The 20,409-nt window shown below is 37.7% G+C and overlaps 1 protein-coding gene across 1 annotated transcript in view; it reads left to right on the top strand.

Moving 5' to 3' along the window:
• xpo7 (exportin 7) overlaps nucleotides 1–20,409 on the top strand; it is a 41,668-nt gene that overhangs the window by 11,876 nt on the left and 9,383 nt on the right. Inside the window, exons 2-16 of the mRNA XM_014018219.1 lie at nucleotides 4,585–4,731; nucleotides 8,431–8,524; nucleotides 9,181–9,347; nucleotides 9,642–9,707; nucleotides 12,293–12,397; nucleotides 13,505–13,670; nucleotides 14,544–14,617; nucleotides 14,701–14,820; nucleotides 14,887–15,033; nucleotides 15,107–15,279; nucleotides 17,197–17,390; nucleotides 17,530–17,635; nucleotides 17,869–18,004; nucleotides 19,154–19,227; nucleotides 19,746–19,826. Of these exons, the coding sequence (XP_013873673.1) occupies nucleotides 4,585–4,731; nucleotides 8,431–8,524; nucleotides 9,181–9,347; nucleotides 9,642–9,707; nucleotides 12,293–12,397; nucleotides 13,505–13,670; nucleotides 14,544–14,617; nucleotides 14,701–14,820; nucleotides 14,887–15,033; nucleotides 15,107–15,279; nucleotides 17,197–17,390; nucleotides 17,530–17,635; nucleotides 17,869–18,004; nucleotides 19,154–19,227; nucleotides 19,746–19,826 (1,850 nt within the window). The remainder of the gene's footprint in view (nucleotides 1–4,584; nucleotides 4,732–8,430; nucleotides 8,525–9,180; nucleotides 9,348–9,641; nucleotides 9,708–12,292; nucleotides 12,398–13,504; nucleotides 13,671–14,543; nucleotides 14,618–14,700; nucleotides 14,821–14,886; nucleotides 15,034–15,106; nucleotides 15,280–17,196; nucleotides 17,391–17,529; nucleotides 17,636–17,868; nucleotides 18,005–19,153; nucleotides 19,228–19,745; nucleotides 19,827–20,409) is intronic.

The raw sequence follows: 20,409 nt of genomic DNA, 5'->3' as shown, positions 1-20,409 counted from the left end.
CATAATTTAATGTGTGCAGCACATTTATTTAAACTGTATGCAGTTCATTTAAATGTGCTATTCATGAGGGAGTTGAAATTTCCCTTTTCAAAAGGCTGTTATTTTGGCCTACTGATATGCATCTTAGAAACAAGGTGTGTTTTCCTTTGAGAGAAACAATGTTGTGCCAGAAAACTGTTCTCCTCCTTGCTTATAAGCTCCACAAGAAGTGTCAAACCTAACTAAATTATCACACCAGATCAGTTATTTTAATCATTTTAGTTATTTTATTGTGCAGACTAGAGTATTATTTCTTCTGTTGTTCAGTTAAAAAAAAAAAAAAAAAAAAAACATCAAGAGCCTGACAAGCTGATGTTAATTATTAATTAACTTGGCTATTATTAGACTCTTTGGTGAGCCTGATGTAGGCTGTATATATTTCAGCTGCTAACACGCTAACATTTGTAGCTTGTTGCTAGGCCTGTTGCAGTGAAAAGTGAATCAATTAATCGCATAATAAATTAAAATGAGGTTAATAATTTTCATTGGCCTGCTTGTTTGTTTTCTTCGTGTTTACCTTTTATCTTACCTCTACTTAGTGCTTTTGCCAGGCGCATGGTCTCATAAACTCTGTAGCATGAGAGCTTTGTGAACAGGCATTTAGCTAGAGGAGTGCCTTTGGTTTTCTGACACCTTCTTTTAGCTGACAACTCCTCAGGGCATTCTATTTAAATTTTGTAAACTTCTGTAAATTTTGTAAGCAGCGCAAGGGTGAGTTCTTTTATGAAGCCAGAGGAGGACACGTATAATAAATTTTGCCAGCTTGCATAGAGTAGATGGGTAGCAATTTTACATCTTTAGTAGCTGTTGTGTGCTATTTTCCTAATTTCTGGTCCAGGTCAGTTTGTAACATTTTTTATACATATGTAAATTTCATACACTTCTATCATTAGTTTAAAATAGTATGCAAACAATATTGTTGTTTTATCACTATACTTACAGAGACAATTTATCATCCAGCAAAATTTATTGTGAAAGGCCTACTTTGTCGCAAATTGCTATTTCAAAACATTGGGCCTCATGCAAGAACATTTTCATTTCTCTTACTTTTTTTTCATACAAAGAGCTCGTACGAACATGCCACTTCAGATTCAGCAAACACTTCTAACTTCAGGAAAAGTGTGTAAATGAGCAGCGTAAACATGATGAATGCCACTTGTGTCAGCATGCACTGTGTTCGTGCACGAGGAGAGGAAATTAGCATAATTACCAACCCAGTAATACCATATAAGGCTACAGGCTTCCTGCCCTACATACCAGGAAGTGTTCATTCATGTAAATGGCAGCGAAAAGTAAAAAAGAAGAACTTCATGGGTTCAGAAATTGAAGTCCTGCACTCAGAGATCCAGAAAAGAAAATCTGTAATTTTTAGCAGCGTCAGTTGTGGAATTAAAGGAGCTGCTAAAGCCAAGGAATGGGAAGAAATAAAGTCTACTGTTAATGTTGTGTCTCCTGTGGGTTGTTCAGTCACAGAAATAAAAATCTAAATCATTTTCATCTGTCTCTGGTACTGCTCTTGTTTTCCTTTGGTCAAATAGTTTTAATGTTATGTGAAAGAAATGGTGAAACAAATCATTTTCATTTATTCAGAAGGAGAGCCACAGCCTGGACCAATGTGCCAGCCCCCCGCCGTCTCCCCCCGCACACAAGTCACGGTGTTCAGTTGCAGTTTTAAAGAATGGAGAACACATTTTAAAATGTCTCCATGCATTGCTGGTGTGCTGAATAATTCTCAACAAAATAAAAATTGATTAAAAAAATTTAATCTGTGTCTGAATAAAGCTGTTAATTATGTTCACTTTCTGTTGACCTCATTATATACCGAGACAAATTCAACTTCAATTAATGCATAATTTAAGTTGGTTTGTAGTTTTAGATCTTCATATTAACATTGTAGTGTTATACAACCGCCAATTTAAATTATATCGTTAGGCTACATTAATAAATTTAAAATTACAATTCCAATTCAAACAGAATTTTTATAAATTTTGTTTATATTGTCAACATAGTTATGGAGTGTGATTTATTTTCAACTCAAAATATCNGCTCCCGGATAAGCGGCAGAAAACGGCCGGACGGACAATTTATATTGGTCTAAATTATTACATTTAAAATTATAACTCTAATTCAAGCAGAATAGCCTATTGTCAAGATAATCATAGAGTGTGATTTATTTTCAACTCAAAATATCTTCAAACTAATGAAGTATAAAGTTATTAGTAAAGAAAACTCGTCTGGATAACAGCAGACTGACTGCTCGTAAAATATACGACAGGTCTGGACCACATGAGAATTTTGTTCTTATCTGAAAAAATCTTACAATAAGAAAAAATTGGTGAATGCTACATGTTCTCCTAAATCACTCGTACGTACAACTTAAACACAAATCTTTTTGTAAGAACGGTTCTTGCGTGAGGCCAATTGTTGCTTTAAAAAAAGAAATTAGTGTTTTATTTATTTTTTGGTAGACAAGCAATAATAATAACTGTTAATTGCCTAAAAAATTGTACCTCTTGACAAAATTTGGTTGTCTGGTATCGGGCCTGTTATCAGAATCGTACTCATCCTAAATGTCCCCACACTTGGAGCCAATAAAATATGTGATCCTCGTTGGAAAATAGTCCAGGGAACCTGGAGAGCTTTCACTGGCCCTGTGACCCACACACCCGCTGTCAGTCAGACATCATGACCTGCCATACTCTGTTCTGATTGGGTAAAACTTTGACTTTTGGAATTTGACCATTTTTTAATGCAGTGTGAACATAGAAAACCTTCACTAAAGGAAATGAACTTGCCAGTTACCTGCTGAACAGACTGGAACCTGGAACAGTTTCTTATGTTTATAGCTACTGAATATCCTGAGCATCTTTAATTAGCATCATCACTTCAGTGTTAAAGAATAGTTTTCATTTCTATGTGCCCTGTATGCATACACCGACCGACAAGTCTCCACTAAAGTCCTTTTTATATTCCCTCCAACCAGCCAAAGTCAGCTTGGATTGTCGCAGTTTCCTGACAAAAAATATTACTATTAGTGTAGACTCCAGCGCAAAGGAACCCCGTGCAGTGACGTGTACCACAGGGAGGGGTTTTCCAGGAGCTCAGCGCAGTGCGACTCAGAAACTATGGAATGTGTGAAAATGAACGCCGAACAACCACTGCACATTGACTGTGTGGTTTCGTTTGGACTATGGAGGCCTTAAATTCAAATTGCTGAAATGATTTTCTTCATTTTGCTCAGTTTGATCCAGAGCTGGACCCTCTTTAATGACATCATGTAGATGAATACATTTCTAGAAATGCTGTTACATTAGATTTTTTTGGACAAGTCCAGAGGAGGGACTTTGCATATGTTGTAGAAGGATGTAAGAGATGCAGCTGCCTGGAAAAAAGACCAAATGAAAGACCATGGAGGAGATATATGGATGCAGTCAGGACTAGTTGGAGTGAGGACAGTGAGATGGAGGAGGATGACTCTAGACCCCTGGAAAAGGAACAGTGATGAAGATAAATAATTTCTACAAGCCTTTTAATTTACGTCTTATCAAAGGCTGGTTCAAATAACAAGATGGGTGGAAGAAACTTTTGGCTAAAGTCTGTAGACCACTGATTTCTAAAACACTATTTGGAGTAGTTATTTTGTATTCAATATTAAAATTGATCATGTATTAACTCTAACACAAGGCTCAGCCATCTTGAACAAGTTCTTTTGAACTTGATCAACAGACAGTCTTTTTTTCATTTTAGGCTGGCGTTGGCATCTTGGGCCATATTTTACTTGGGGTATAACCGTGTACCTTTAAGTACTTGAAATGAGGCGAGTCGATCTACAAGATCAGACTTCTTGCATGACTTCATTAATGACAAAAGGACCAGATTGAACTGAACGGCCTGTTCCAACAGCTCGGGTCAAGCACCCACTTGCTGTTCCTCCCTTTAATATTCATTTATGTGGGGCTTTATCGGTGTAAATTAAAAGTGTGTTTGTGCTCATCACCGTGCAGCAGATGGCACGTGTGCAGGCAGGGCTCAGTGCTGAGCTCTTATCTGAGGCCTACAGAGAGCGACTCCACATGATGCAAGTCCCGCACACACCTGCTCACTTTAACCCGCTGCGCTTCAATCGCCTCACTCACTGGTGCGAGAGGGAAGCACAACACCACTCAGACATAATCATCTAGACCTCCACCTCCTCTGCTGGTGTTGTCTAACCTGGCTGTCTCTACCATTTTGAATTCATCAGTGATCGGCATCTCACTGAGCATGAGTCATGACTCAGCGTTTTGCTTGCCTGTCTGTCTGACTGCCACTTTAGTGGAATTTGATATTTATGTTCTTCACTCTGTCCTTGTCTGAGAACTGTTGGGAAATAAACCTTCATATTTAATGTATCTGTTAACAGAAATGTGCTGTTTTCATCAAACAAAAAAACTAAGTTCAAATGTCTACATGCTAAGTTGTTAGGTCATCACATGCAATCCATTTATTGACAGCTTTCATGTTTTGTTTTGTCTTTTTTTTTTTTTTTTTTTTTTTTTTGTTTAGGGCCTTGCCCAGCTGGAGATCCTGTGTAAGCAGCTGTACGAGACCACCGACACCGCCGTCCGACACCAGGCAGAGAAAGCGCTGGTGGAGTTCACAAACAGCCCAGACTGTCTCAGCAAATGTCAGCTGCTACTGGAGAGAGGCAGTGTGAGTACTCTGTCCTGTTTAAGCGTAGTTATCTTACAGACATGTGCAACTTGCACGTGAACTCCTGATTCTCAAAGAAGCAGCACTGCCGTGGGAGCGCGTGTTCTTCAAAACACTCTAGCATAATAATTAATATTTATATGCCCCACATTATAACACAGACGTGTGACTTTAATTTCCCCCCAAAATCACAGAGTTCTCTCTGAGTCAGCTTCAGGTGTTTATCATAAAGATCTGCTAAATTTAATTCTACCAGGTGTTTTAGCAACATTAAGGTGTTGTGGCTGTTTTGAGCTAAACTTATTTAGAACCATACTGAGAGGTTTTTTAAATAAATATATCAGAGCTCTTCAGCTGAAAACGCATAAAACATAACACATAAAAGTAAATTAGGGAAAAGACGTTTAAATCATCCGTCTACCTTCATCAGTCTTAAAAATCTTTATATTGCAGGTTAAATTCTTCTTACAGCCTTCACACTTTATTAGAGAACACTAAACTGTGTACTTTTACTAAGGCCATATACTCCAATTTACATGAAAACCTTTGACCTGTGTGCAGGAAGGAGCTCATGAATGGGTGGTTCTGGGTTGGGGTGGAGGGTGATGCTTGACTAACCTCTGGGTTTAGGTCAAAATATTGTTTTGCTGCTTTAATCACTGAGCCTTAAATACTTTGTGCATGCCCCTCTTTAGTCTGGTGACAAAGAAAAGGATGAGGAGAACAAGGAAGCAACTGTTGCTGACATCAATCAAGGAAAGGTTGAAGTCGTTTCCAAATTGTTTGGAAATAAGTATGGAAGTTGTTCAGACAATATGACTGAATGGCTTGTTTGGAAGGATTATCGGGAGACTAGAAAGGGAGCAACAGTGCATCTCTGGTGCCGTCAAGCCTGTGTAAATGGTAAGGCATCCGGCACAAAACACTTTTGCACAAGCAAACGTGTGAGTTCATTTAAATAACACCATACCAGATTGGCCAATGGCCGGGTTAACAACAAATGCAGCCGGTGCTGTTGACAAATGGTGGTGGAAATTGTGATTCTGTCAGTCAAAGGAAGGCCAAAGAGGAAATGTAGATGCAGTCAGTGAGGTAGTTACAGTGAGATGGAAGTGGATGACCCCTAAAGAGGAAACAGCTGAAAGGAGATGATCAAGAGAATGCCTCTTCTCTCTAAAGAAAATATTATGATAGCTTGAAATAAGGTTGTTAAAGTTGCTTCAGAACAAACTAAAAAAAAACTTCTGGAACAATGTTCCATTAAGCAGATAAGACCAAAGTGACGATGTTTGGTTATCATGTGCAGCTGCATCTTCTGTTTAAACCAAGCACATATCAGCTTGAACTCCTCATGTCAACTGCTGGCCACTGTGATTTGGGCCTATTTTGCAGCCACAGGGCTTGAGCACCTTGTTGATCAGGAACTCCTTTGGTAAACAAAGTATATGAGTCCATCTGTCTGACAGCAGGGAACATGCAACAGAACAATGATTGCAAGTAGGAATGTGCGATATGGCAAAAAATTCATATCACGATACACATTATGATGGGTGGCAGTAACGATATACATCACGATATAAAACTTATAATAGAAAATAAATAAATCACATGTTAATTGAGTGGAATAAATATGTATAGGTAAAAAATTTAGACCTTAAAATCTCCTTTTTTAAGGGACACTTTGAAGTCTCCCATAAAAATCTAAATTTAAGGGAGATCTACCTGGTTAAATCATATCACACACACAATAACTTTAATGTAATAAATATCTGCATCCATTGGGTGTTGTTTGGAATCACCTGCTTTGTTTTAAGGTGGTAAAACAAATTGCTTGTATTTATTCCTTTCTACACACTTTGCAGATTATTTTTTCTGCACTCCACCTGTTTAATCTGTGCACGCTCCGGCTGGGTGACAATCATTATAGTCGTGCTTTGGAGTGCGCGCGCATTCGGCCGTGCGTCGTCGCGCTATGACCGCAGGAGAAACGAGGTCCAGACTGATTTTTGTGCGTCCCACCTGAGCACTGACTTCACCTGCACTGACAGTCGCCTCTATCATAGGACAAATTTATATAATTTCTACCGTATATCGTTTATATCGCGCATTCCTAATTGCAAGCACAGTAAAAAAGGACCAGGGACCTAAAGAGAGTTGTGCAGAAACAAATGCCTGTAAATCTCAATTCTGAAACAATTTGTAAAGAAGAGTGGACCAACTTTCTTCACAGGAATGTGAGAGACTGATAAAGTCGCACACAAAAGGATAATTTAAAGTTATTGCTGCTCAAAGTGCTTGTGCCAGCTAATATGCCTTGGAGTGCGCAAACAGTTTGTTTGTTTTTTGCTGTTGTTATTTATGGCTTTGAAACCTGTCGTTACTCTTCATTTATTACTGTCATATTTGTTTATAGCTAAGCAGTTAAAACTAAATATTGTATTGCCTAAAATAGGAACACTGTGCCAACATAATAATACATTTTTAATAAAATCTGAATTTATCTTTACTATTAACAATAAGTGAATTCTACAAAACTCAAATGTACAAACCTCAAATTATCTATTAAAAACAACACTTATTGTAAGTTTGTCAAATAAAAATGAAGACAGCGACAGAATGAAAGCATGAGCTGAAACACGTTTATTTTAAATGTGCAAAGCTCAAACTTTTACCTTACCTGTTTTACTTACCCAATGATCACGCTCAGTTTTCCAATCCATAAAAAATATTTACAGCATTTAGATTTTTCCATGAAGGTTAAAAATGATTCAATGACACAGTACGGTACTTTTAATTACTGCACCCTCAAACATCACACACATAAATACAAGCTATTGGAGCTTAAAATGTAGAACTAAAATAAAAGTGGTGTAGTAATTTTACAATGATTTCAACAAGTGCAGATTATTACTTCACAATAATACAATGTATTAATCATGAAATAAGATTAAGTAGATCCTGACAATTTTTTAAAATCTGACAACTTGATTAATCAACAGCATAATCAATATAATATTTGATTACTGAAATAATCCTTAGCTGTAGCCTTAATTGAATCATTTTAGAACCTGGTAAAGACCAGATAGTTTTCTCTGTCCTGTCATGCAAAACCTCAGAACTGATAATGTGTGTACTTTTTTTTTTTTTTACGACTGGTAGGTAACATTCCTGTTGTCTTTATTTTACTGAAGCACTGTTCCACTAAAGTTGTTTGGGGTTTTAATGCCTGTGTTGGTGAAACATCAATAAGTTACTGTGACTTGTTTTCAGTAATTTTTCAGTTTTTATGTTGCATGTTTATCAAAGGCAAGCAATTTTATGGAGTTTCACCTCATAAAAAATGCTCATCAGGCTCATTTCCATCACCTGGCTGTGTCCAGAAACAAAAAAAAAAACAGCTGATTACGCATATGAACAGTGTATAAATAGTTCAAAAGTAAATTATTAGTACTAATTTAGCCCTTTTTAAAATATGAATCTATTTAGTTATCAAAGTTGAGTCCAGTAAAATGCTACTGGTGCATCTTTTTGACTCGTTTGTACAGAGTAAACTTTACAAGATGAGAATACAAAGAAAGTTACATTGGTGTGAAAAATATAAAATATGAAGATGACATCATGCTTAATTACTTCCTGTTATTTTTATACAACACAATTAAATGACTTTAATTCCCACTTACATGTTTACTTTTGTCACAGTCTTCATATTCTCAGCTGCTTGCCGCCACCTGTTTATCCAAACTGGTATCTCGGACCAGCAACCCATTACCCCTTGAGCAACGCATCGACATTCGTGAGTTTTTCTCGCCTCTGCCTCTATAGATTAAATTAGAGTACTTTTATTGTCATTTTGTAGAAACAGTAACAACATTTCTTCTGGTACTTCTGAATAAATATGATCATTATTCACTAACTATGTGATGTCATGTTATTCTGCAACTAGTGTAGAATAGTATGAAAGATACAAAATATAAAATAATGTAAATAAAAAAAAGCAAAAATACAATTAAAAGGTGCAACTGCAAAAAAAAAAAAAAAAAAATCAGCAATGTGGGACTTTCCCAAAGTGTTGTGCTGAAATGTATAATTCAGTTTTTGTTTTATATGTAACTTCTGTGGTGAAAAATACTCAATTTCAGAATCTTTCTGTCACAGTTGTCTCATTTTTCTCTCCACAGTTTGTACTTTACGTTCAACAGATTTTAGAAACTGTGGAGCAAATATTAAGACTGTGACAAAAAAGGTGCAAATAAATTGCAGAAATGATTAATTACGCAATAAAGCTATCGATTTTACTCATCATGAGGATTACAGTAAAAAAGTTTTCTCCTGATCTCTGTATAACTTAAATAAAATGTTGACACAATGACATCAAAATTCAAAGAAACCATGTAAAGTTGTGTCCAGTTGTGTTGATGTGAGACTGATGCAAGTCTTTGTGTTGTTCAGGGAACTATGTACTGAATTACCTGGCGACGAGGCCAAAGTTAGCAGCATTTGTAACCCAGGCTTTGATCCAGCTGTACGCCAGGATCACCAAACTGGGCTGGTTCGACTGTCAGAAAGATGACTACGTCTTCAGAAATGTCATTGCTGATGTAACTCGCTTCCTCCAGGTAAGTGTTTTTCAAAAAACCACTAAAACACCATGAACAAGTTCTTCTGCTGAGTTATCTGATCATTTTGTTGGTTTTGAGGGAGACCATTAAAATGCATCAGGACATTTTGTTGGTTTTTTTTTTTTTTTTTCCAAAAATAGTTGTTACTAGAGAAGCTGAATTCATTAAAAATCTTATGACTCAAGCAGTTAATGAACCAGATTAGCTGAATGAGAGCAAACATGATCTTTTGAAACTGAATGAGCTGAATCATTTGTGTGTCTCCTGCTGACTTGACCTGTGTGTTTACAGGACAGTGTTGAGCACTGCATCATAGGTGTCACCATTCTGTCCCAGCTGACGAATGAAATCAATCAGGTAAGTTACTGTCCTCAGCTCTTATTTGATTTTTAGTTACATCAAACGTGTCCTGTGCTTCATGAGCTTCAGAGTGCAAAATCTCAAAGTAATGCTAGCAGATAATTCATTGGAGAGACACAAGTGCAAAGTGGAAACTTGCAGCAAATCACCATGAAATGACTGAGGAAATCTTACAGTTTTCAAGATAAACAAAGCAGGAATTTTGGAGCTGATTACTGATTAACAATTACTGATCGTACCCATTATTAATGACAAAGTTTACGGAATCGTGGGGGGAAATCCTTAAAGAGGTTTCACTGTTGGGAGGTTGATGTCTTGTGTGACGAACATTGTGACATAAATGGACTGAGACTGTTTTATTAAAGGAAAGATCTGACTGTATTAACTAGGGCTGGTATCATGGCCAATTCTCTAAATCGATTCAGTTTTGATTCATTAAGTTCAGAACTGATTAATCACGATTCAATTCGATTAGATGAAAATGTTTATTGATATTGTATTTTGCAACACAGTTACAAAATACAATATCACCATTTTATTTCTCTTCAACATAAACAACAGGTTTTAAGGACAAACTTTTAAATTAAACTGTTTAATCTTGAGAGAAAACTGTCACAAGTATAAAAAGTTTTAAAGTAAAAAGGAATTGCAGGTGACAGTGTTGTTGGATGCATTCATAAAGTAATTAATAATTATTTTGATAAATAAGAAGTGATGGGAATAAGGCTGCAGGAGAAGAGGTGGGCTAATATAAATATACTTCTGCCCACTCCTTTTGAGTGTATGAAAAATTGTGCATGGGTGTTCTGAACTGTAATTTCATTGTGCCCTGTACAATGACAATAAAGGTTTATCTTGTCTTAATACTGTATATATGTAATGTTTCTGTTACCTTCTGTTATGTTCAATAAAAAATATTAAAACTTAATAACTTGTTAAAACAACTACAAAATTTCATCATTGTGGATTTCATTAAGATGTTTCTTAAAGTTTGAAAATAATAATAATATTGGTAATAAAACTAAACGGTTTTGTTAGAATGTCGTCTTTAACACATTTAATCATACCGGTGGAGAACAGTTCAGTCAGATGTTTACATACCGTAGTTTGGTTCGAGCTCCTAACGAGCCGCTCGTCAAACCCCGCTTCATTTTCACTACATGTAGGAGCGCAAACCTTTGCAAACAAAAGTCACCATGGTCTCTGTTGTTTTTAAAGGGATCCCCGATTAGTTGTAACATTAGACTTATTTGATAAACATTTATTTTAACTGTAAAATAAATACTGTAAAAATGCTGTAGGCTGTTTAGTTTTGTACATTTTTAAAAGTATATTTTAATACTGACTGAGCCATTTTATTTACACACAAAGCATTCTGGGTAAATGATGATGTGCATAGGTCATCGGTGCGAGGCTGCTAGCAAGCTATATCCACCCTGAAGGTTAATCTTGGACAATATCTGATGATCGACTCTTTTAAATGAAACCAGAGAGCGTTGACAGAGAGGAGAAGGTAGAAATGACGCAGACTGTAACTGAAAATATGGATGGAGGACAACAGAGCTGCTTCATGGAAGAAGAACCTCAGCTTAGCCTGTTAGCCTTTGTGCTAGCTCTGATGCTATATTGCCTTATATGTATTAGCTCGGTACTAGTGCGACAAACAAGCTAAACTGAGGTCCTCCATCCATATTTTCAGTTACAGGCTGAGTCATTTCTACCTTCTCCTCTCTGTCAACACTCTCTAGTTTCATTTAAAAGAGTCGATCATCAGATATTGTCCAAGATTAACCTTCAGGGTGGATATAGCTCGCCTAGCAGCCTCGCACCGATGACCTACCCATGTCATCATTTACCCAGAATTCTTTGCATGTAAATAAAATGACCCCATCCATGTAATGTATTTTTAAACTTTTAGTTTAAAAAATTATAAAAACTTAGCATCCTACAGTATTTTTACTGTCTTTATTTTACAGTTAAAATATATGTTAATTAAATAAAGTCTAATGTTACAACTAATCGGGGATCTCTTTTAGTTCTGTGGAGAGTCAGCTGGTAACGTTAGTGATTCCTTAGTTTCTTTTGTTTTGATCCAGACAACTTATCGAAAGCTAATGTTGGCACTGAACGTCAACGGAATGTAAATATACGGCAAGCCAGGAGTGACAAAATATAGAAACGTGCCTCAGACATGCGCACAAGATGGCATGGGAAAGAATCGATCTCGTCCTGTGAATAGATTTTCCCAAATTTAAACGAAATCGATCCAAGATCGATTAAATAGATTTTTTTTTACCCAGCACTAGTATTAACGTTGTGGAGCTGTGGCCTCAGTTTGGAGAAATAGAGTTTTTAATCAAAACACTTGAACCAACTAATCTGAATCCAGTCACAAACCATTTCATATTTACATGTGACTTTGTGGTCATTCTTAGGGGTATATAGCAGTGAATCAGCAGTAGCAACAAGTAGCATCTAAACTCCCAGCTGTGCATGAAGTAGCAGAAACCAACTACCAACTTGCCATGAAAGCACATTTCTTTGTATTGAAAATATTAATCAACATGTTTTGTTGTCCTCAGGCCGACACAACACATCCACTGACCAAACATAGGAAAATAGCGTCATCGTTCAGAGACTCCTCCCTCTTCGACATCTTCACTCTTTCCTGCAACCTCCTTAAACAGGTTTGTTCCAATGGATCACTGACATTAGGAGGATAGTTCTTTACTCTCCACTGCTCAGCTATGTAAAGATTGGTCAGGTTTGATTGGATAAACGAACACTGACCATATAAGTCAAGTGTGTGCAGTCGAGGGAAATGTGTATAAAGCAAGTACGCTTTGTTGTATATAAATTTGGCATACTTTTCGTAACTTGCCAAATGCAAAGTGGGATCGGAGAAGAAGTATTTGGTACCATTTCTATTGAGATTTGCAAAAAGTCAGATTTTGTAAGAATATATTTGAGTTTATGGTTAATCCTTTATACCAAAGAAGTGCTAATGATTAACACTTTAACATGGAGGTTAAAAAAACAGTCATGCGCTGAAACAGAACCATTGTTTAGGAGGCTTAAAACTGGATGTTAAACAAACACTTACCAAACTGAGGTTATGGAAGACAGGTTCATGTCTCTGGTTAAACATTATTGTAACAAGGCACAAGGTAGTTCTACATTTGTTAGGTCTCTGTCAGATGCAGATGTCATGTCAGGCTTTGAGCGTAAAACAACAGAATCAATCAACACCAGACTGTAGACCCCAGTGCTCAGTCAAAGGAGCTCAGTGCAGCAGATGAAAGACACCCCATGTTCACTTTATTTTAAAAACAGATGTCCATCGGTGTCATCAGTTCAGAGCTTCCAGAAACTTACAGGACTGAATTACATTCACTTCCTGTTCAGAGGAGTCTGTTTAAAAGTGATCTTCATGGAAATAAAATCACAGCTAAAAATAACTCAACTATACAGAGAAACATAAGAAGTGAGGTGCAGAGAAAGACAGCAGGAGCTTTGAACTAATCAGTGAAATCTGAATCAGTTGGTTCAGTAGAAAGCTGTTTGTTTGAAGGACTGGAGAGCTGTTATATAGACCTCAACACCCCTGTTGAAGGGTCCGATGAATAATACTTCATCACCGAACTGAAAGAGGTGTAAAACAGAACGGTAGGGACAAGAAGATGAGTTGGATGTTCTCATCATATTGAGCAAAGACTGCACAGATTAGGCTTTGGACAGAGAACAAACAGCTGGACTTATACAGACTGAATATGGGTCTGATCTCTGTTTTGTAGGCTTCAGGGAAGAATCTGAACCTTAACGATGAGTCCCAGCACGGCCTGCTGATGCAGCTCCTCAAACTCAGCTACAATTGCCTCAACTTTGACTTTATAGGAACTTCTACAGATGAGTCGTCCGACGACCTTTGCACCGTACAAATTCCTACATCGTGGAGATCAGGTAACTGAGCTATTTTAAACAGAAATTGAACTGAGCTCTTTTTTATTTTTCATAAAGACTGATTTTATTGTTGAACTGCTAGATGAATTACCTGCTCCTAACATGCTACATTTCTGCTTCAGCAAAACTTTATATTAAAAATCACAGAGTGCTCAAAGCTTTTAAGACTAACCCTCTGAATAGAACTGGCCTAAAAGTTGTGGGGATTTTTTTTGTAGAAATGAATAACAAACATACAGAACACAAATCTAACACCAGATGTATACATTTGCACAGAAAGCATGTATATGCTTCTTCCTGCTCACAGTCTGGTATTTATAACAGAAGAATGTGCATTGGGATTGGTCTGGTGTGTGCACATTAGGGTTGAGCATTTTAAGCAAAAACACTCTTCAGAGTCTGTAATTATTCAAATTTTCTTTGCATATTCAACCGTCCACCAACCCCCTGTTCATCCTATAATCCTTTCAAACTGAACTACAGTGACAGAATCAGACGCTGGGACTGAGTTGTACTATTTTACTTTTTTTCCTGGGAAGTGTGAGGTTGGCAGTTGGTTTTACAAAGAAAAAACGCACGTTGACCGGAAAAGCATAGTTAAGAAATTACTTTGCGTGTCACTACTAGGTGCTGGTGTTCTCACAGACCGTTCCCACAGTTTCATTAATTGTTCAGATTTGCATATTTTGACCAGAATTGAAACATCGATTCCCATCCCACGTGCACATTCATACACGCTCTTTGAACAGTTTAGCTACACAGTAAAATAGAACTAAATACAACAAATCATACTTCCTGCTTGACTTGAAACTATGTATTTTATTTCTTTAATGTAAAAGTTCACTTTCATCTGTTTTATTTCTCTCCCTGCAGCGTTTCTTGACTCCTCCACGTTGCAGCTGTTTTTCAATTTATATCATTCCCTCCCTCCATCCCTTTCCCCGTTGGTAAGTAGTAGCACTCATATTATTTAACACATGGAGTCCCAGTACAGTTTTCTGTGAGTCTAAGTGTTTGTAATCCTTTGCAGGTGTTGTCATGTTTAGTTCAGATAGCCTCTGTGAGGAGGTCTCTCTTCAACAATGCAGAGCGAGCAAAATTCCTTTCACATTTGGTGGACGGTGTTAAGAGGATATTAGCAAACCCACAGGTAAGAAACCCACCTGCCTTTTGCCTCCTTTTGCTTGGCATCTTGTGACGTATTTTTGTGCGACAGTGTTTGCCAGATCCCAACAACTACCATGAGTTCTGCCGACTGCTGGCGAGGTTAAAGAGTAACTACCAGCTTGGAGAGCTGGTCAAAGTAGAGAACTACCCAGAAGTGATTCGTCTTATAGCCAATTTCACCGTCACAAGCCTGCAGGTGGGTGGCTGACTTTACAGCAGCCAGTTGTGTGTTGTTGCTCACAGTAAACCATGTGTCTGACTTTTTCCAGCACTGGGAGTTCGCCCCCAACAGCGTTCACTACCTGCTGAGTCTATGGCAGCGGCTGGCAGCCTCGGTCCCCTACGTCAAAGCCACCGAGCCCCACCTGCTGGAGACGTACACCCCAGAGGTGACCAAGGCCTACATCACATCGCGGCTAGAATCAGTCCACGTTATTCTCAGGTACAACACACACACACACACACACACACACACACATACACACACAGACACACACACACTATACTCCCAACAATGACCTATTGTACAATATTGGTTTTAACTACTAGAGCGAACTCTGTGTTGACAAACAATCTCATGAACCACTGAATGAATTTATTGACATTTTCAGAAAGTAATCATTGGGTGTACAGGTCCTTCTCAAAAAATTAACATATTGTGATAAAGTTCATTATTTTCTGTAATGTACTGATAAACATTAAACGTTCATATATATTTAGATTCATTGCACACCAACTGAAGTAGTTCAAGCCTTCTATTGTTTTAATATTGATGATTTTGGCAAAAAAGTAAAGAAAAACCAAAAATCCCTATCTCAAAATATTAGCATATCATGAAAAGGTTCTCTAAACGACTTATTAACCTAATCATCTGAATTAACAAATTAACTCTAAACACCTGCAAACGATTCCTGAGGCTTTTAAAAACTCCCAGTCTGGTTCATTACTCAAAACCACAATCATGGGTCAGACTGCTGACCTGACTGCTGTCCAGAAGGCCATCACTGACACCCTCAAGCAAGAGGGTAAGACACAGAAAGACATGTCTGAACCAATAGGCTGTTCCCAGAGTGCTGTATCAAGGCACCTCAGTGGGAAGGAAAAAGTGTGGCAGAAAATGCTGCACAACGAGAAGAGGTGACCGGACCCTGAGGAAGATTGTGGAGAAGGGCCGATCCCAGACCTTGGGGGACCTGCAGAAGCAGTGGACTGAGTCTGGAGTACAAACTTCCAGAGCCACCGTGCACAGGCGTGTGCAGGAAATGGGCTACAGGTGCCGCATTCCCCAGGTCAAGCCACTTTTGAACCAGAAACAGCAGCAGAAGCGCCTGATCTGGGTTACAGAGAAGCAGCACTGGATTGTTGCTCAGTGGTCCAAAGTACTTGTTTCGGATGAAAGCAAATTTTGCATGTCATTCAGAAATCAAGAGGCCAGAGTCTGGAGGAAGACTGGGGAGAAGGAAATGCTAAAATGCCTGAAGTCCATTGTCAAGGACCCACAGTCAGTGATGGTCTGGGGTACCATGTCAGCTGCTGGTGTTGGTCCACTGTGTTTTATCAAGGTGTTCAATGCAGCTATCAGGAGATTTTGGAGCACTTCATGCTTCCATCTGCTGAAAAGCTTTATGRAGATGAAGATTTCATTTTTCAGCACGACCTGGCACCTGCTCACAGTGCCAAAACCACTGGTAAATGGTTTACTGACCATGGTGTTACTGTGCTCAATTGACAGTACGACATGGTTGAGAGTATAATGGCRTGAAGATAGATATTTGAAACAGAAGATGTCAGATTGGATCTAATTTTTGAATAAACGTATAATTTCTGTTTCAACTTAGTTGTTAAGACTTGTACTTAATCACGATAAGTCAAATGAGAATCCAAAGTAATACCAAGATATTTGTAGGTAGTGACAATATCAAGGGGTTTGTTTAAAAAAGTGAGTTGATTTGTTATATTGAAATGTCTCCTGGGTGAGGAAAAATACATGCACACAGTTTTTTAACATTAATTGACAAACTATTATCTTGAAGCCAACCATGAAATGTCTGAAGATCTGCTTGTAACTGACTATTAATAGATTCAATATTGAAATCAGACAAAAAAGAACAGTATCATCAGCATACATTAAAATATTTGAATACTTCAATATTTTTGGAAGGTCATTTATGTATAATAGGAAAAGCAATAGCAGACAGATCTCTCATTAGGAATTACATAGAACCACAGTTCACAATGGGAAACCTAGTTGTCTCAAAGTTGTCGTAAAGGGAGTCGTGGTTCCTGTTTCTCTGGTCTGTTAGGAAGAAAAATAAGAAATATGACTAGGAGATATGAACTGAACATGTTTTCTCCACAGAGACGGCTTAGAAGACCCCCTGGACGACGCAGGTCTCGTCCAGCAGCAGTTAGATCAGTTATCTACCATCGGCAGGTGTGAATACGAGAAGACGTGCGCGCTGCTTGTCCAGCTGTTCGACCAGGCAGCTCAGACCTACCAGGAGCTGCTGCAGTCCACCAACTCCAACACTGTGGATGTCACGGTGCAGGAGGGTACGCTCTGCTCACACGACCTTTGCACTGATTTCATTTCCACCGTTAGGTCATCTGCATTTATGTCTGTCAGCTGGATGCAGAGCAGTCAGCACTTTATTTAGACTTTACAAGCCTGATTTCCTTTTTTTCCTGACAGGTCGCTTGACGTGGTTGGTTTATATAATTGGGGCGGTGATCGGAGGACGGGTGTCGTTTGCGAGTACAGACGAGCAGGACGCCATGGACGGAGAGTTAGTCTGCAGGTAAGAGTCTGTCTGAAGTTAGACTTGAACCGCAATATAAAAAAAATTGTACAACATAAATTTTTCAGGAATGTATTTAAAAGTTCGGTCAGCTTTCTGCTTTGTCATCATTTCTTTGGCTTTTTGATGTTATTTGAAGAGAACCTCTCTGTCATCCATCAACTAACTTATACCGCGTTAAAGATTCAATACATGTTGGGGTTTCAAACTCTGTTTTTGGTTGTTCACATCAGAGTACTGCAGCTGATGAACCTGACAGACTCACGGCTTGCTCAGGCTGGGAACGAGAGGTTGGAGCTGGCGATGCTCAGCTTCTTCGAACAGTTCCGAAAGATCTACATCGGAGACCAGGTGCAGAAATCATCAAAGGTGAGCTCTGCCCAGAGAGGAACCACTGACTTCCTCCTCCACCTTACAGTAATGCCAAGTGAATTTGTTGTCTTTAATTAAAAAACAGCAACTTATGAACATTTAAATAAATGTTGAAAAGTATAAATGTTTATTTTGTAAGGGTAGTTTGAGCACAGAGAGCCTCCTGTCGGTTTTTATCCGGGGATCTGCCAGGAAATTACCACTCATAAAAGCTGAGAGCTTTCACATTATGACTAATAAGACTGTGACAATGATGACTGTCTTATTAAAATAAAGCACTTTATGATGCCTCATGGCAGGAATTACTATAACTACAGATAACTTTTTATTTTATACTATACTATAGTCATAGTCTTAAAAAGCTTCATAAAATCTCCATTAAAAAGCTATGGATGCTGAATATCAGGACTGCTTGAACCTATCTGACAGGATTTGTAAAAAAATAATAATAATATGTTTAAGCCCATGATAATCTATAGTAATGTTACAACAACCTTAAGAAATATTCTGAGATTTTTTTTCTGGAATTTAAAGTTTTAACTGAGGACTTAACTGTGATGATAGTCATTCCTAGATTACCACAAGGCATCATGAAGTGCTTTATTTTGATAAGGCATAGTCATTATGTGCATCCTAATTTTAGATCTGATCAGCCATTAAATTAAGTGTCTGCAGAAAAACATGGTCCAAGGAGACGGTAACCTATTGAGAAAAGTTGCTTACACTCGTTTCTCATAAAAGATTATGAGACCAGCAGCTCTTGATTGAAATAGAATGTTTGTTGTTTTTTTGGTCTGTAAATTTTAAAGACTGTGTAATAACCTCATTGTTGATCACAAAACACCAAGTTGGAGGTCCTGAAAGGATCTCCAGAAATCAAGCAGTTCCTACAAGCATACTTTTACTATTAATAATTGTTACAATAGATATACAAACTGGTGTTCATCTGGGGAGAGGAAATAATATATATGTACACATTTTGGTTTGTTCTTAGTAATGTTTGTGTGGTTCAACCGCTTTTTACCATTGATAGGGTTTACTAATCTTGTGAACCACTGATCTAATGAGTGATTAGAAGACTTGATTCTTTCTATTCTTGAAAGTTGCTTTATTATTGTTGTAATATTTTATTTTATTTTTTTAAAGCTTTATCGAAGATTATCAGAAGTTCTGGGTTTAAACGACGAGACGATGGTACTCAGTGTCTTTATAGGGAAAATGTAAGTGACTAAAAAGCTTCTTTATTTATGTGGTCCTTTTTAAAATAAATGTTTTTTTTATAATATGGAGGATATGTAAAGCCAAAGTTTTAAATTCAAAGGGAACTTCATTCTTTAATCCTATATTTTATAAACTTTGCCAAATGATGTCATAATGTAAGATGAATTTTATTTGATAAATTCTAAAATGAATAGAGGCTCAACAAAAACATGAGAGTATATAATGCTTAAAATTGGTTAAAAATCCTTAAAAGTACATATGTTTTGAAGTATATAAATATACTGCTGTCATAGAGATGGTTCAGTCATATGACAGAACATATAAGTCACAAGATGAAGAGTAGCCATATCTGGTGACTCTTTATACAACATCAAACTGTACAAGTTGAGTACTGTTCTTTAAAAAACAAACCTTAAAGTTACATTGACTAAATGTAATCATTTATAACTCTCACCTGATCTGAATCTGTGCAAACAGAACATATTTTGTTGTGACTGTCCCTAATCTTCTCTTTCAGCATCACAAACTTGAAGTACTGGGGCCAGTGTGAACCAATCACCTCCAAGACACTCCAGCTGCTGAACGACCTCTCTTTAGGATATCCTTACTGAACGTTTCAACTTTCAGTCTGTTATTTCAGTCAGTCAAACCTGGCTAAATTTTCTTTAGTGACATTAGTGCTGTAAAGATCGACATGTTACAGTGGGCTGCACCAGTATTTATGCTTTTTGGTATTCTTGGTACTAGGTAGTCAGTACCTTGGTCAGTGTTGTTACTGTTGCAAAAGGCGGCTTTTCGAACTGAAACAACCCCAAGTTAGATTGTTGTCGCCAGGCTTTTTTGCCTGGATTTGTTTCCTCTCCCCTAAGGCCCATATTTCGGGGGCCACCCAGGATCAGATGGATTAACAGATGGGGTTCAGAAAGGAAAGGATCAGTGCAGAACCAAGAGTGGTGGAGCAGAACTCTACTGAAAGTGGAGAATGATGCGTTTCATGTGATGCAGGTCTGCCTCAAATCAATCTCAAATCATACTGAATTAACTTACTTCAACAATTCTCTTTGTGGCTCAGTATTATTTAAAGGGGCAATATTATGTGTTTCTCAGGCATATATTTAAATACTAAACCATAATAAAATATCTACAGTGGTTTGCAAAAGTATTCATACCCCTTGAACTTT

This window comes from Austrofundulus limnaeus, unplaced genomic scaffold (assembly GCF_001266775.1).
Source record: "Austrofundulus limnaeus strain Quisiro unplaced genomic scaffold, Austrofundulus_limnaeus-1.0 Scaffold186, whole genome shotgun sequence".
Taxonomy (NCBI): Eukaryota; Metazoa; Chordata; class Actinopteri; order Cyprinodontiformes; family Rivulidae; genus Austrofundulus; species Austrofundulus limnaeus.
Note: the sequence above shows the minus strand (reverse complement) of the source record. Positions and strands in the feature narration are given on the sequence as shown.